The 17,796-nt window shown below is 32.1% G+C and overlaps 1 protein-coding gene across 3 annotated transcripts in view; it reads right to left on the reverse strand.

Moving 5' to 3' along the window:
- The window catches only part of KaiR1D (Kainate-type ionotropic glutamate receptor subunit 1D), a 362,951-nt gene that overhangs the window by 155,521 nt on the left and 189,634 nt on the right, over positions 1 to 17,796 (reverse strand). For all 3 annotated transcript variants that reach the window (XM_072520792.1, XM_072520790.1, XM_072520791.1), the window contains exon 6: positions 5,552 to 5,693. In XM_072520792.1, coding sequence (XP_072376893.1) covers positions 5,552 to 5,693 — 142 coding nt within the window. The remainder of the gene's footprint in view (positions 1 to 5,551; positions 5,694 to 17,796) is intronic.

A 17,796-nucleotide genomic window follows, 5' to 3' on the forward strand; every position in this document is an offset into this window, starting at 1 on the left:
CATTTAAGACGACAAAGGGACTACTACAGGGTTGCTCCACATCCCCCACCCTGTTCAAAATATTCCTGGAAAAAACCCTGAAACCATGGAAAAGAAAGTGCGAAGGAATGGGTATACCAGTAAGGAACGAATATCTATATACGCTAAGTTTTGCCGACGACCAAATAGTGATCGCACAAGACGAGGATGACCTCAGTTTTATGATGAGAAAACTGGAGCAGGAATATACAAAGAATGGGATGGAAATAAACCTAAAGAAAACTGAATACCTAACAACGGAGAATACAGAAATAAAACAGCTGGAAATAGACGAAGGTAAACAAATCAAAGGAACAGACAAGTATAAGTATTTAGGTTTCATAATATCAAACAAAGGAACAACGGAGGAAGAGATAAAAAATAGACTAGGACAAACAAGAGACTGCATACGAAAATTGAACCCGGTACTATGGGATAAGAACATCAGCATGAAAACAAAGAAAAAAATATATAATACCATGACAAGAAGTATCCTCACTTATGGGTGTGAAAATTGGACAATAAATAAGAAAACCAAAAACAAAATAAGAGCAACAGAGATGGAATTCCTAAGGAGAAGCTGCAGAGTAACAAGAAGAGACAGAATAAATAACATGGAGATTAAGAGGAGAATGGGAATGAACTCCGACATAATAGACTACATCGAACAGAAGAGATTAACATGGTACGGACATGTCAGAAGAGCAGACCAAAATCGGTGAATAAATAGAATAACAGAGTGGAGCCCGATAGGAAGAAGAAAGAGAGGCAGACCCCGAAGATCTTTCAGAGATGAGGTGGACGAAGCAATGAGTAGAAGAAACCTACAGGAAGGGGACTGGCTAAACAGGAAAAATTGGAGAAAACGGTTGAGTGAAGGAATACAGTGAAAACTGTGGAAATCCTTGTATATATATAATTCCCAGAATGGTACTATCTAGTGCATTGGTAGTAAAAAGTTGAAGAGGAAGACCGAGGTCAAGATAGAGCAATGAAGTTAAAGAAGATATGAGAAGACTTAACGTAACGAACTGGGAAAGAAAAGCGACTGACAAAAGGGAGTGGAAAGGAATAGTACATCAAGCCATAAGACTACTAGGCTCGTAGTGCTACAATAATATTAGTATTATTATTAATTACATCACATGAAGAGAACCTTCTTTATTCTTGATTAAAAATTTAGATGATAGATCCCTCTATACTGTTTAAGTAATAAAACATATTTTAATATGGTTAAAAGATCGTAAACAACGTATTTTAATCCAACAAATCACCATTACCAATGCATTGACGCTCTTTTTTAAAAACTATTCATCAACAACATTCATGATGTCCCTGCAGACCCGCAGTGGCTTCAAGATCGTGCATATAGATCACGTCTCGTTATTTATGCCAGCTTCGGGACTGGAAAAGCTGGACAGCGGCTGGGAAATATTTATAGAGCTGGCGTGCCACAACTATAAAATTTGTGCTTGTCCTAATGTGGAAGATTGTATATTAAGATCGATGTGCAGGAAGTGCTTGCTTTTAGTCTCATTTTTTTTTTGTTTTCAAGTCATGTATGGAAATATATTCGGCATACGTTTATGAATATTTTAGAACAATTTTCTTTATAGTTAAAAACAACAAAACAGTACATGCTATTCTAATATTTGTATCAAGTTTTTTAGTGTTATATTTTTTGTTTGTTACCGGAAAAAAATAAAATTTGTATCTACCAGCTAAGTTAAAAACAGTATTAAAAAGTTGAGGTACAAGCATTATCCATTAGAAAACAATTTTGAAAAGACTTTGTTTGGAACGAGAAAGGCCTAACAAATCATGTCCAAGAAATTACGTTATTTTTAAAAGTTAACAAAATAGATATATTATAAGTTTCAGAGAGTCACGACTAACTACAACAAAAAGGTATAACTACATCGATCAATATAGAAAAACTCGTTATTTTTATCCACAGGTCAACCAACATACTCGCCAATAGATAACAACAAAATTCCGGACATGCTAGATTTTGAAATATTTAAAGGTTTATCCAATCAGCCTTCAAAAATAAAGCCTAGTTTTGATCTAAGTTTGGACCATAGCGTGATAAAAATAACATTAAGGACAACTATAATCTACAATCAATAGTCATTAAGACTATCTTACAAAAACAAAAACAAAATGTGAATAATTTGAAAGCATCATTAACGAGAATATGATGGTTATATCATCGAATAAAAGAATCTGATGAGCTGTAATTAGTAGTACAAAAGCTAACGGCTGTAATACAAAACGCTGCTTGGAAATCTACTTTTATAAGTTAAAACATTAATACTGAAGACAACAATTTGCCATTATATATCAAAGAAATTGTAAGTAGATATAGTAGGGGGTTCCTGGCACACCCCCTAAATCGCAACCCCCGGTCGTAACTGCCAAACGGCTTAACGTAGGATGACGTGTGAGATATCGTTAAAAAGGGGATGAAAAATGGAGTTGAACTCAGTATGTGCTGTGTGCATCGGAGCATGCCAAAAGGGCATTACGTCGTATCTTCGTTTTTATTGGGTCGATCGTGTCGTACGAGGGCTCGTTGGAACGGGGAGAAGGTAACGAATACGTTAAGGTAAAAAAAGAGATGGCGGCAATGCCAAATGGGCGCTATAACGTATCTTCGTTGCTATTATCCTGATTTTGACGTATGGAGTGTCAAATGAAAGCGGTGGTGGCACACAGAAGCCAACTGTTTGGCTTCTGTCAGCGTTCAATATTAACTGTCAATTCTTCTTCTTTTCCGTATAGTGCCTAACAGAACGTGACATTTGACGTAGAACGTGATAGGACGTGACAACGTCTACTGATGGACATGCACTAGGTTTACCGTTAGACATGTAACAGCGACAAGATTGATGATTTTGAAAAGGCACGAGGTCAACATGTGAAGAACATGACAATGTCCATTCTGAACATCCTTAAAAATATGCCAGATAAATATGCCATAAATGTACAAGATATTTGAAAGTCCCCTGCTAAATAAAATAAGCGAAACTGTACCACTCAAGAACATAATACCCGAACATCAGTTTGGTTTCCGTCAAATATATTCAACAACCCAACAGTGTCATATAGTAGTGAATAAAATCAAGAAAAGTTTGGAAGAAAACACTATGTGTGCCTCAGAAGTTCCCGTTATTCAGCAGGCTTTTGATAAAGTCTGGAATAACGAAAAATTAGCCCAAGTCATATTCTCAACAAAAAGACGCATCTATCCACAAGTTAGTATAAACAACGCCTCTTTTTCTGCTAAAGACATAGTGAAATATCTTGGGTTGCATTTGGAAGAAAAGCTCACTTGGAAGCAACACATAAACGCCAAAAAAACTCTATATAAAATTGAAACCAATGAATTAGTTACTTGGCGGAAAGTCACAACTGTCATTGGAGAACAAAATACGGCTTTAAAAATTTATACTAAAACCAACTTACAGCGTAGAATTCCAGGGCTGTAGCAAGCCTCCAAACACAAAAATTTTGCAGACCTTAAAATCAAAAACATTACGTATAATAGCTAATACTCCTTGGTATGTGAGCAATGCAACCGTCCACAATGACCTAGGAGTACCAACCTTAAAAGATGTCATATCAGTCCACGCCAACAAGACCAAAATTCGTAATTCAACGCACCACAGCCAAATTACCAGTGAATTATATCCACCACCAATAGAGGAAGACTAATAATTCTTGTCCAGAAGACCTGGTTACATAGACGAAAATGGAGAACCGTCAGTGGATGGTGCCCAAATCAAGTCAATATTGTCATCACATTTACTAATTACTCAATGCACTGTTTACGAGTAGATTGTAGATATGCGTTTAAAAATAAACAAATCACTATCTACCTTAGACTATCGAACAACCCAAAGTCATTATAGCGTTAATTACATACAATAAACAGGAAACTAATCCTTTTGCATTTTAGAGTCTTCTTCTTTTTCTTTCTTCTTCCTTCGTGTATGTAACAGGCTTTAAAGCCTGTTTATTCTTTAATATTAGTCTCCTAAATTGTTTAAATTATCACAACATATTTTTCTTGGTGTAAGACGTCTTCGACTAAGATGCGATCGAAAGCCTTTGTTAGGTTTTTAATGTCAAACTAAATTAAATGTTAGATGCATCCAAAGGTAAATTTAACTGATGTTCTAGTTTTAAACAGATTTACATTATGACAACGCAAGACTCCCAAATAGGGTTGCCAACCCAAGAGAAGGTATCTCTATGGATCCTCGATAGCAACTTCGTAGAGTAAACAATTAAATATCGCATTTGGAAATACGTATTAATAAAATTGATAGGTCCTTTTAACAACCAAAAAATATTTATTATTTATTGTAAATTATCATTATTATAAATTCAAAAAATTGTTTAAACTTTAGAGATTTCCTATGCTCTTCTGATTAACAGATTTTAATTTTTCAAAATGCGTTTGAAATCTTGAATTCTCTTATATATGAAAAAAAAAAAATTTAAGTATCTTAAAGTTTTAGTTTTTGACCTGAATAATTTTGAAAATTATTTATAAAAAATTTGGATTGCAAAATTATTTTGCAAAAACTATTTAATCGATTTTAATGAAATTTTGAATTATCATTAAACATATTAAAAAGTTTTCGTTTTCATAATATGAAAGACCTAAATTCGATTTTAGTCTGGAAAATAACTCTTTTTTTGTGTTTTTTTTTAGTATTTTTTCAATATTACTAATAATTCTTAAAATTTAAAACTAGCAATGCCATATGTAAAATTTAATTACAAAACTTTTATGTCTGGTACAAAATTATTCTAAAACTAACAGTTTTTGAGATATATGCGAAAAAAGAAGGAAAATATCGATTTTTTTTATATATAACTCAAGCATAGTGAAATTATAATTTGTAGTGATATTTTGGGAAGATTTATGCAAAAAACTGCGATTATTCGCTTCACAACCAACTCAAAACAAATACCGCAGAAACTAGACGATATTTTGTTGCTTATGTGGAGTACGGTTAGAAGGTCTCCAGAACCCCGCAAAGAGTATCAGAGAGAGCAAGCGCGGAAACACATTACATTAACAAGCACTATTCTACATGTGTACATTACTACTGTATAACCTTTGTTTAGTTTTAAAAATAAACGATAATAAATACGAAAAATCTAACTTATACTACGAATACGAACAGAAGTAAATGACGCTGAACCGTTTTACTCAACTGAAATAACTAATTGTTTGTAGATTTTTTATGTGCATATACTTTATAGGTGTCATTAAATAACTGTAAATTATAAACTAAATAAGTAGAATGTGATTTAGTCCTACCATTTAATCAAAGCATGACGGAAAAGTCACGTTCGAAGTTCAACTTTCTGAAAATAGCTATTTCGCAGGCCAGGTCGCATTAAAAACGAACACATTCGATATCGGACAGCTGTGCAGCAAGCCCCGTCCCAAAGTTGCCATAAACTTCGTCACGTGATCATTAAGCGTAGGCTAGAGAAGCGATGGAATACTCACCAGGGACGTGATAAGATAGCTGTGATAGTCGCTCATCATCCCTATCTGTTGCGCCTGCTTCAGGACGTCGTAAATCCTCTGCGTCGAGCAATCCAGCACTATGTGGGATTCGGCCGAGTTCTTTATTTGTTTCAGCAGAGGCCTGCAAAACGTAAATCAACGTGAGTTGCGGGGTTAACTCGGCACGATGGCGGACTTTACTATGGCCTGATTTATGGCCGACAATATTATCGTACAAGGGTCGGTCACTATTACATTTTGGGGCAGAATAAAATATTTAGAGCAAGGTTTTGTATAACCGCATGAAAGATTATTATGTAGACCTGAAATTTATAAGTTAGTTTTTTCTTTTGTTGGAAAAACTGATTTTTCATTTTTTCAGAAAACGAAAAATTTAATATTATTTTATATACTGCACATCAATTGAAGAGAAAAACTACATATTTTGAATAACATTATTAAATTAAATATGGACCATTTAAATAATAGTAAAATGTAATGTAAAGTAAAATTAAATTCATTTCAGGTTGAATTTTTTTAAAAATCAAAGTCAAGAAAGTTATAATTGTCAAAGTGTTTGACAAAATATTTAACAAAATGTAAAAAAATCATTGTTTTATCATATGATTTTGTGTATGAACTGAATGATTATCTTACACAAATAAACCATAATTACAATCATAGACATATACTACAATATTAATTTATTTATAAATTATATTGATAATAATTTATTTTTTAATGATAGAACAACCTCTGAGTATATTTATGTTCAATGCGACCTTGGGTATACTTTCACCATATCCAATACATGCAAATAAAGCACGGGCATTTTTCGCAAGGTCCATTCGCTCAACTGGGCATATTTCGACAGATTCATAGCTGGAAACCTACAACACAAAAGTTCCTAGCTCACAGTATTAACTGCTTAAATAAACATTTATTACAGACTTCTTTCATTGAAAAAAGAAGAATTATTATAAATAGTGGAAGTGTATACTAGACCCATAAAATTTTGGGTAGTATATATTTAAAAGATATATTTTAGTTGTTATAATTTAACATAACTGTTTATTATATGGCGCAAATAAATAAATATTGATTGTCGGTAATTCATAAAGTTGTATTTTATATACTATTTAGTTTGTTTACTATTAATATTGGCTATAAGTACGTGTGCTTGGTTGCATAGTAATTTTCAGCCACTTCTAGTCTGTCAAAAAGTAACTAACTTCGCAAAAAAATAATTACTAAATTCACTAGGCAGTTCGGACGGGGAATAGCGAACCGACTTTATATAATACCATAAGAGAGAAATTTTGCCGGCAATACTTTCGACTGGTATGAAAGTTGCCTGGCAATTTTGGCGAATTAAATTTTGACACTTAAATCACGAGACGTCAGTTGAGTGATTTTGTCAAAATTATATAAGCGAAAATTGCCAAAAGGCAACAAATTTGAATAAAACCAGAAGAAAATTTTACCGGTAAATAATTTTCTCTCGAATGATATTCTACAAGACTATTTCACGAGACAATTAATGCACCATATCAACGAAACATAATCTTTATTTATTTGTTAACAATATTAAATGTACAATTATTATAAATTATAAGCTATAATAGTTTGCCCATTTTTTTCTACCAAAGCATGATTTTGTGTATTATTGACCTGTAGCATTTGGGAACTCAAAGATCCAGCTTCATTTGTTGTTCTGAGATTTTCGATCAACTTCTGGTGGTGACTGGAATTCAGCTACAGATATGGTTTTAGAGAGACACCTTGCTTGAACAAGGCTGACACAGCTGAAGATCGATGAGAATGGTTTAATATTTTATGTTTTTTTGTATCTATTTCAATTTTTTTAAATGACATTTTTGTCCACTTAGATACGGTGGTGATTCCAAGTGGGCAGTTTTTAAACCAAGATCAATCCCAGTTGGGGTGAACGGTAAGAAAGAGTCTGTCTGATAAAATATTTGGTCCCTTTTTTTCATTAATTTCAAAAATAATCTAACTAGGCATACATTTTCGTTTGATGAAATTCTTACCAGCCATTGGCTGCTTGCCAAACTTTTCGAACCGCCTTGATTTGTTTAGAAAAAAATTCTATTGTAATCAATTCGGCCCGTTAATTATTCCATAACATCAAATTGCTTCTGAAAAATGTGAATCTTGCTGTTTATGGCCCCATTGCCTCTCCAAGCAAGTTCTAATAAGCAAATGCGAAAAAACTTTTTTTGTGCTCCATCAGAGGTTTCCTCGTTGTAGCATTGGATGATTTTTAATAGTTCTTCGGTGGATAATGCTTTTGATGGTGGTGTTTCTTTTTTCTTGAATATATTGAAGCTACCTCCGCTTGGTATCTCTGGCCAATCTTGCGCATTTGAAAGATATATCTGTGAAGGGGTCGATGTTTATGCTGTATTCCGTAAAATATTTTTCTTATACCATTTTTGCTGTAGTATTCCACATTGACTTTTCATAGTCTTCACCATTGCCTTTTTTCATGTTAAAGGCATAAGTCTCGAGAATTTTTGTTAGTTCCATTATGGTAGTACATCTTTCAAGCGTAAAATTTCTCACCCGTAGAAACTTCGAAAATTGGGTCCAAATAGAGCTTCTGGACCTCTGCGTGTTCAATGGGACATTTTCCGAAACCAATTTTTTCTCCCGTGTCTTCCTCCCTCCCATGTCGGGTAATTATGAAAGTCAGAGTTGAGGGTAAAATTTTGAAATTTAGTTTTGATTTGAATAATATACTTATAAATATATATAAAGAATGGAAGATGAACAGTCTGTGTTCAAAAGATTCAATAGTATAATGATGATATAAGTCAAGTCAAGTCAAATTTATTGATCACATGCGACAGTATACAAAGTACATGTATATGACAAGTCAAAGTTACAGACATACATCTTAAAAGTATATAAATTAATAAACACGATAAAACATACTTAAAAGTTATTTTTAGAATATGGCTCTAGCTCAAAAATGTATTGATGTACACACCTACGAAAGTTTGGCTGATGTAAATTCATTCGTATATCTATTGGTAATTTGTTAAAGAAACTTGTGGCTGCATAATGTGTGATATCTTCCAACAAAACAGAACGATGTTGTGGAAGTATAAAGTGATTGTCTCTGAATCTTGTTGAATAAACATGGTTAAATTGAAATTTATTAAATTCATAAATTTTGCTATGTAAATACATTATACACGAAAATATATACAAACCAGGAATTGTAAGAATATTGTTTTGTCTAAAGATGCCTCTACAAGAATATCTAAATTTCATTTTATACATTATCCTAATAGCTCTTTTCTGAAGTACGAATATCTGCTCTAATTCAGAGGTACAACCCCAGACTTCAATGCCATATTTGGCTATTGAGTAAAAATGGGCAAAGTATACTGTTTTTAATATTGATGTATGAAAGAGACGTGAAAGAATTCTCAATGCATAACAGGCGCTACTTAATCTGGATTTCAAATTAGAAATGTGGTTTGACCATTTACAATTACTGTCTAGAAGTACCCCCATCAACTTCGTGCAGTCTGTTTTATTTATTGCTGCTTCTATAGTGGCTTGATGGTTTAATAAATTATTTGACGTGAAAATCATATACTTTGATTTCTCTTTATTCAAAACTAATTTGTTGGATAAGAAATAACTGTTGATGGTGGATAGTATCTGTGTAGTTTTATTTTGCAAATTTTGATCAGACGTTCCTGTGACTAAAATGTTGATGAAATGATTACATTTTTCTGATTATTATACCATGTTAACGACCATATTGAAGATCGAGCAGTTCCGTATGGGTTTCGTATTATTAGCTGTGTTAGGAAAATTTTAACTCTAAGGTTGACGTTCTAGAAATTTTAAATGTAAGTGACGTCACTTTATATAAATTGTGACGTGCAACGTTTTTACTTTGAAAAATGGTATATTCATCCTTAACCTTTTTTATTGAGCGCTTACTACAAAACCTCTCCAGGATATCTTTATTCCTGTATTTTACCATCAGCTGCATTTTTTGGTATATTTCGGTTTTTTAACATCTGAATCTATCTATCAGTCTATCAATTACTCTCTTCCATAATTTTTGGTGTGACTAAGTAGTTTTAGAGACCTTAAGTCTGTGCATTGTTATGTATCTCCTTTGTTTTTGTTGTTGTTGTTAACAGATACTAATATACTGCTTCTATGTCCGTCTGGCATTTGTCCTACTTCCATAATCCTATTAAGCAAACCTGTTAGCCTATTTGATCGATCCTGCCGCTCTTAACCTGTCCACACTTCCACAGAGATATCATCTGGCCGAATTTTGTCTGTAAATGTAACAACCGCTTTGTCTTCATTGGATAAATCGATATTTAATTCGATTAGTAATTATAATAATAATTAACACATTACTGTATACAATGTAAAGTATGGAATAAATTCGATATTTCCTAAATGAAAAGCCTTTTTAAAAAAATCTAAAACACGTCGATTTTAAAAGTTAATGTTCTACATTTTACATTTCAATTTCGTTATACAAGGTGATATACATTACAGTGTTGACGTCATCGTCTCTTTTTTTTTAAATGTAACATCCTGTATTTTAGGACATTTTTAGATCGATAAAAATGAGCTGATTTTAAAAAAGTATAATACTCGGATCTAATAGATATAATTTAAAAGATATGCGCTTAGAAAATAAATTATTTATTATCAATTGCAAAAAAGTAGCCTACTTCTAGTTTTTTGTAAACTATAATTATTTTTAGTAACGTTCAATAACAATTAAGTAGTACAATAATTGTATTAATTCGTGAATGTTCTGTATTATTGCTTAAAATTAATTTTAAGTAGAATAAATTTGAGTGTAAAGCAAAGAATTTAAATACTCATGATGATTGGGTATGGAGACAAATCGCGAACTCAGATGGAAGTGTGTAATTTATTTAATGATAAATATCTAGAAATACTCATCATGCAGTCAACAGTAAGTAAGATTGAAAAGAAATTTCGAGAAACTGGTACGGTTGAAAATGCACGCAAATCAGGTCGTCCCTCTGTAAATTATGTTACATTAGATGTTCTACTTGCTTTTGAAGAAGATGCTCACACATCTGTTCGAAAGGTTAGTAGTGATCTCAATGTTTGTAAAACAACGGTACATAAAGTACCTAAAAGTAAGTAAAATGCAGAGTTGTAAAGAATTTAAACGAGGATGATCCAGATAAAAGAATACAATTTTGCGAAATAATAATGGATAACAGCCACCGAAACCCTCTCTTGATTCAAAATATTATTTTTCCTGATGAGGGTACATTCAAATTAAATACGAGGTCAACAGTCAGAATTGTAGATACTGGGCAAAAGAAAACTCCAACTGGATGCGGGAACATCATACACAATACCCGCAAAAGGTAAACGTGTGGGATGGCGTTGTAAGAAATAAAATCGTTGGACCCTACTATTTCGAAGGTAATTTAAACGGGTTAGCATACCTTTAGTTTTTAAGTGGGTATTTCGTACCTACTTTAGTTAATTTATTCCCCAGTACAATTAATCTAGGAGGTTTTGATAAAAGTTTATGGTTTCAACAGGATGGTGCGCCTCCGCATTATGCTTTAGATGTTCGAAGGTACCTAAACGAAATTTTTCCGAACAGGTGGATTGGAAGACGTGGACATATTGAATGGCCAGCGAGGTCACCAAACCTCAATCCTTTGGATTATTTTATGTGAGGTCATTTAAAGCATGTTGTTTATAAAACGAAACCTGCAATATTGGAGACTTAAAACAAGTATTTGTAAAGAAATAAACAATATTTCTCAAGAAAGCATAAACAAAGGTTCTACAAGAATTTGTACAACGTTTGGGTTAAGTTATTAAGTTAAGTTAAGTTAAGTCATATATTAATTACTGGATTACTTTCAATTATTTATTATAATTTATCTATAATTTATTAATATTATAAATCAATAAAAATTAATTTTCTAAGCGCATATCTTTCAAATTATATGTCCTAAAATATAGGGTATTACATTTAAAAAAAGAGCCGATGACGTCATCACTGTAATGTGTATCACCTTGTATAATGAAATTTTATTGTAAAATGTAGAACATTAAATTTAAAAATCAACGTGTTTTAGATTTTTTTTAAAAGGCTTTTCATTTAGGAAATATCAAATTTATTCCTTACTTTACGGACACACTGTACAAAGATTTTAATAATTTTTATGTTTTGTGGCAAACAGATAATGTCTGTTGCTATACTCCATTCGCTTAGCTCGGGCATATTTTGGCAGATTCATTGTCGGAAACCTACAACAACACAATTCCTACTTCTCAGTATTAATAGCTCAAGTATCCTACTATGGCAGACTTCTTTCTTTAAAAAAAGAAGAATTATTCTAAATAGTGGAAGTGTATACTAAACCCATCAAATTTTGGGTAGTATATATTTAAAAAATATATTTTAGTTGTTATAATTTAACATAACTATTTATTATATGGTGCAGATAAATAAATATTTATTTATTTATTATATGGTTCTATTTTAATTAATATTTAAATGGGAATAAGCCACAATTAAAGGTTAAAATACATTTATTGACGTTTCAATTTCCACTTCGGAAATCGTTCTCAAAATACAAACATTAGTAAATTAAACAAATTTTGTTTTTGTTACTTAGTGAAAAATTCTTCTAATAATTTAATTTTATCTGACTCATCTATATTGACTATTCAGACATACATTATACATTTTAAAGTAGACGACTTTAAAATGATATTGCCAATATTGTTGAGTTGCGTTCCTGGGACGACTTTATTTATAAGATAGTTCATTCGATTACATGAAATCAACTTTAACGTGAGAATATCCGTCAGAAAAAATCATAACATGTAATTCGTCTTTAAAAAGACAAATACATGCCATGATGACAGTAAAATTCTCCCGTTAGTGATTCCATAGTAAATTATGAGGGAAAAACCAGGAAAAAACCTCATAATACTATCCCGACATGGTAAGTATTTGATCTTGCATTTAGTTTACCTTCAATAAATACCAAATTCCGACTTTATATGTTTGTTATTTAAAAAATATAAATGATGTATTCTCTATATGTTACTGACTTACCAATACTGGTATTTTCCTTTTAATAACTTCCTCTTTTAATATGGGTAACCAGATCCTACTACATTCTGCCGAGGAATTCGCGACACAATTGCGTCGCGAATTCCTCGGCAGAATGTAGTAGGATCTGGTTACCCATATTGAAAGAGGAAGTTATTAAAAGGAAAATACCAGTATTGGTAAGTCAGTAACATATAGAGAATACATCATTTATATTTTTAAATAACAAACATATAAAGTCGGAATTTGGTATTTATTGAAGGTAAACTAAATGCAAGATCAAATACTTACCATGTCGGGATAGTATTATGAGGTTTTTTCCTGGTTTTTCCCTCATAATTTACTATGGAATCACTAACGGGAGAATTTTACTGTCATCATGGCATGTATTTGTCTTTTTAAAGACGAATTACATGTTATGATTTTTTCTGACGGATATTCTCACGTTAAAGTTGATTTCATGTAATCGAATGAACTATCTTATAAATAAAGTCGTCCCAGGAACGCAACTCAACAATATTGGCAATATCATTTTAAAGTCGTCTACTTTAAAATGTATAATGTATGTCTGAATTGTCAATATAGATGAGTCAGATAAAATTAAATTATTAGAAGAATTTTTCACTAAGTAACAAAACAAAATTTGTTTAATTTACTAATGTTTGTATTTTGAGAACGATTTCCGAAGTGGAAATTGAAACGTCAATAAATGTATTTTAACCTTTAATTGTGGCTTATTCCCATTTAAATATTAATTAATTTAAAATGCCACAAGAAAATAGCTTCAGAACAATATGGTTCTATTTTATTTACTATTTAGTTTGTTTACTATTAATATTGGCTATGGGTACGTAGTCTTGGTTGTATAGTAATTTCCAGCCACTTTTAGTCTGTCAAAAAGTAACTAACTTTGCAAAAAAATAATTACTAAATTCACTAGACAGTTCGGACTGGGAATAGCGAACCGAGTATAAACAAACACACAACCACACACACACAAGAGGCGCGCGCGCACGTACACACGCATACACAAGATTTTTTCTTTAAAAGAAGATCAATTTAAAATCAATTAATGTGTAAGGTTTAAACATTCAATTTTATAGACGTTTTAAGATGCTATAAAAGATAAGTGTCGCTAACAGCTCAATTTTAATTTGTTAAATTAAAGTATTTAAAGTATTATAATTATATATACAAAAGATTTTCAGTCGTGATGACGAAAATCGTATGATGCGAGTATTTTTAACGGTTAACTCAATCCGTAGGGTGGATTTTACCAATTACGAGGAAATTGTTTTTGTGGTACACTTAAAGTCTTAACAAAGAGATCCGAAATTTTACTCAGACCGGATACTTGAAGATAATCCTTGGCTAAACCTTCCAAGCCGACGTGATGTATTTTTTCTTTTTACGACGGGATGACTTCTCGATACCAGCTAACACTCTAATTCACTCTGATCGATTAACACTAGGTTGAAGATATTATGTAAGACATAAACGAATATAGACAAAATTACAATTACGTGGGACCAACTATTAATGAGCCAAATGAATACAGCTGAGAAATAAACATGATTAACGCGTTTAAAAACATAAAATATACTGAATACTGTGTAGTCGAAACCTAAGCTTAAAATTGAAAGTACGTAGAAAAAATGTTTTCTCATTCTTGTTGTCCGGTGTAAAAGCTTTTTCTTTTTGTTGTTCTTCTTTTTATGTAGACGTGACTCTGTCTGTTTTTAAATGTGCCTGCAGTAAGTTGTCGTTCCATCGTATTCGTGGTCTTCCTACTGATCGTCTTCCTATTGGGGAACCGTCTCTTACCGTCTTTATTACTCTATTTATTGTCATTCGGCTTAAATGATTCGGCGTTCCATTTTGGTCTTCTATTTCTTACCCAGGTCTTGATGTTCTTCACCTTGCATCTACGTCATATATATGTACTTCAAGCTCTGTCCCATAGTGTCTTACCATCAATTTTTCTTACTGTTTGCTTTATTCTCTTGATCTTCCACTTCAGTTTCGAACTTTCCGTAGCTAAATAATGTGATGACTAGATATTTAAACTCCATCACTTATTCTATTATCTGACCTTCCACTCCAATTTACATCTTAGTAAATTTGCTGTTATAACCATACATTTTGTCTTTTTTTGGAGAAATTAACATGTTAAATTTTCTGACGGTTATAATAAATTGGTGTAACATACGTAGTAAATCATCTTCACTTCGAGAAAGTAGTATCGCGTCGTCTGCATAGTTCTTACGTTTTTTATTATTTCATTCATAATCAGGTTGAACAACAGAAGATTTAGGGAATCTCCCTGTCTTATCCTGTTGCCAGGAAACCTTGTTTTTTTTCTGCTAGAGTTATAATTTCATTCAGTTTATTTATCACTTTGGTTATTTATTAATGTTAGTGTTGTGTTGAATAAATTAATTCCTGTATAATTTTCCGGGTTCGATTGGTTTCCCTTTTTAAAGAGAGGTATTAGGATGCTTGATCTCCATTCTTGAGAAATTCTGTTTTGTTCCATTATTTTTTGGATTAGTTTTATTATTTGTTTGGTCAGATCTGGTCCTTCGTTGTTGTGGATTGGAAGCTCTGCCAGTGTTCTCTTTTTATTTGTCTAACTAAAGTATTCATTTCATTTCTAATTCGTTTATAGTGGTTATATGCCTGTTGCGTTTCTTGTGCCTGTATTGTAAAAATTCATTCATCTTTTTTTCACATTTTGTCTTCACTTCCTTTATAAACCATGATGTTTTTACCATTTTTGATAGGTTAGTATTTTTTACTTTCCTCTCTCCAAGTGATTTTGTTGCTGCATTAATTATGTTATTTTTGACTTTTTCCCAGTTGGTGTAGAAGCGTGGACTCTAAATAAGCAATGCATAATTTGACGCGGTTATAATTTGCCTACCACATTCGGTATCACTTATAAGGGGTTTAAACAGGGGACTGAGCAGTTACTGGACTGGAGATAAGGTAAGCAAACAAACCAAAACGTTTGAGAACAGCCATTCTTGGTTTGGCTAGAGCTGGGTCGTAAGTAAGTGAATAAAATGGGGACTGAATGGGGTAACTACAAAGAAAAATATCAAAAAATGCCTCCATAGATTTCCTGGACAACAAAACATTAAGAAGATTCCTAAACTATTTGAAATGGACGCTGTTTAAAAGAATTTTCTTGCTTGATGAAAAGAAAGGCTTTTCTTTCCTTATATCACTCTGGCTGATGTATTTCCTTTAAGAAAGTTTTTGGGATTGGAACTGGATCAAAACACTGCAAACAAACACAACTGTGTCCCATACAAATCATGGAACATAAAAATGAACAATTGGACCGTGGAGGTGGACAATTCTTGAGAAGTTAGAACTGATTCAAGCTTCGGATTACCCTGGATGACAACAAACTACAATCTTCAAAACTCGGCCTCTCAAACGCTCCTGCTTAAAACCATATAGGCCTTGTCAAATTGTTTTAACGCTGCTTTACAAAACTCCTTTATAGGACACAGCACAACAAATCGGTGATTAACTCAAGAAATTCACCTCTACACAAAAAAATTGCCGGCTTTGAAGAACCACACGCCGCAAGCTATTTCTTCCGAATTAAGATCTTAACCTTCACTTAAACTCCACATTGCTACTATACTACACATTTTTTCCGATGACAAAACTAACAACGAATAAACAATAACAAATTGGAAGAAAATTCGGACTAAACAATAAAACCGACTGACTTTGGCAGCGATTCCACCGAGAGTGACATCATTCTTAAAAATCGATCGCCTCCCTACATAAGAGAATATTTATTTGACGCGCAATATTACGCGGGATCAACATCAAAAAAATACCATAGAAATACCCATCTGTGTTATATAAACAAAACTAAAAATGTTTAATCTCAGTGACGTACAAAGATTGAAAATATATATCGGTGTTTAAACATGTACGAAAGAAAATCGAAATGCTACAAATTAAGCTGAAGACATTTGAGATGCAGACATATCCACAACTTTTGAAAATTTCCTTAAACGATTGTAACATTCTAAATATTACGTGTTTGTTATTTTTGTTTAAATAATGATTTTAATCCATTTTTTTTATTTTATTCGTTTGCTAAATTTTTGTTTTGTTTTACTACTTTTATTCTAAAAATAGTTGGCACTTAGTTTTCAATTTAAAGTTTCATCTGTCTATTTCAAAGTCTGGCAATTCTGACTTTCGATTTCTGTCATCTCAATATTTCACCAACATTCAGTGTTTTTTTATAATTTATTTTTAAATTGTTCTTATAATAATTATACCTAACCTCTATAAGTCATCTCTATAAATTTCTTTTCACAATATCTCAATATTTCTCAATAACGTTACTGATACACTTTGGAAGTCCAATTTGGAAATTGTTCTCAAAATACAAAATACTTATGAAAATTTAGCAAATTATTACACGGTAAAAGAATTCTCCTAATAATTTAATTTTGTTTGACTTATTCATATCGACCAGTCATACATATATTATACATTTTAAAGTAGATTACTTTAAAATGATATTAAAAATATTTTTGGTTGAGTGGGAGCACTTTATAGTAAGATGGTTCATTCAATTACATGAAATCAACTTTAACTTAAGAATATCTGTCAGAAAAATCATAGCATGCGATTTGTCTTTAAAAAGATAACTACATGCCATGATGACAGTAAAGTTAGTGATCCCATAGTAAATCATGAGGAAAAAACCAGGAATAAAACCTAATAATACTATGCCGACATGGTAAGTATTTGCTCTTACATCTAATGTACTCTCAATATTAACATCTAAGTCTTATTTTATGTGTATGCTATGTTGCAAAATAAATGATGTATCAATCCAACACAAGTGAATATAACATCGACACACATCATCTCTTCATAGACTTTGAAAGCGCATATGATAATATAAACCGAGAATTCTTAATAAAAGCAATGAAAGAATCTAATATACCAACACAACTAATAGAACTGATAAAAGAATCTCCAAAACTAGAAAGCAGAATCCGGATACAAAATGAATTAACGGAAACAATAGATGTGAAAAAGGGACTACGCCAGGGAGACGCTCTAT

The sequence above is a fragment of the Diabrotica undecimpunctata genome, chromosome 1, assembly GCF_040954645.1.
Source record: "Diabrotica undecimpunctata isolate CICGRU chromosome 1, icDiaUnde3, whole genome shotgun sequence".
Taxonomy (NCBI): Eukaryota; Metazoa; Arthropoda; class Insecta; order Coleoptera; family Chrysomelidae; genus Diabrotica; species Diabrotica undecimpunctata.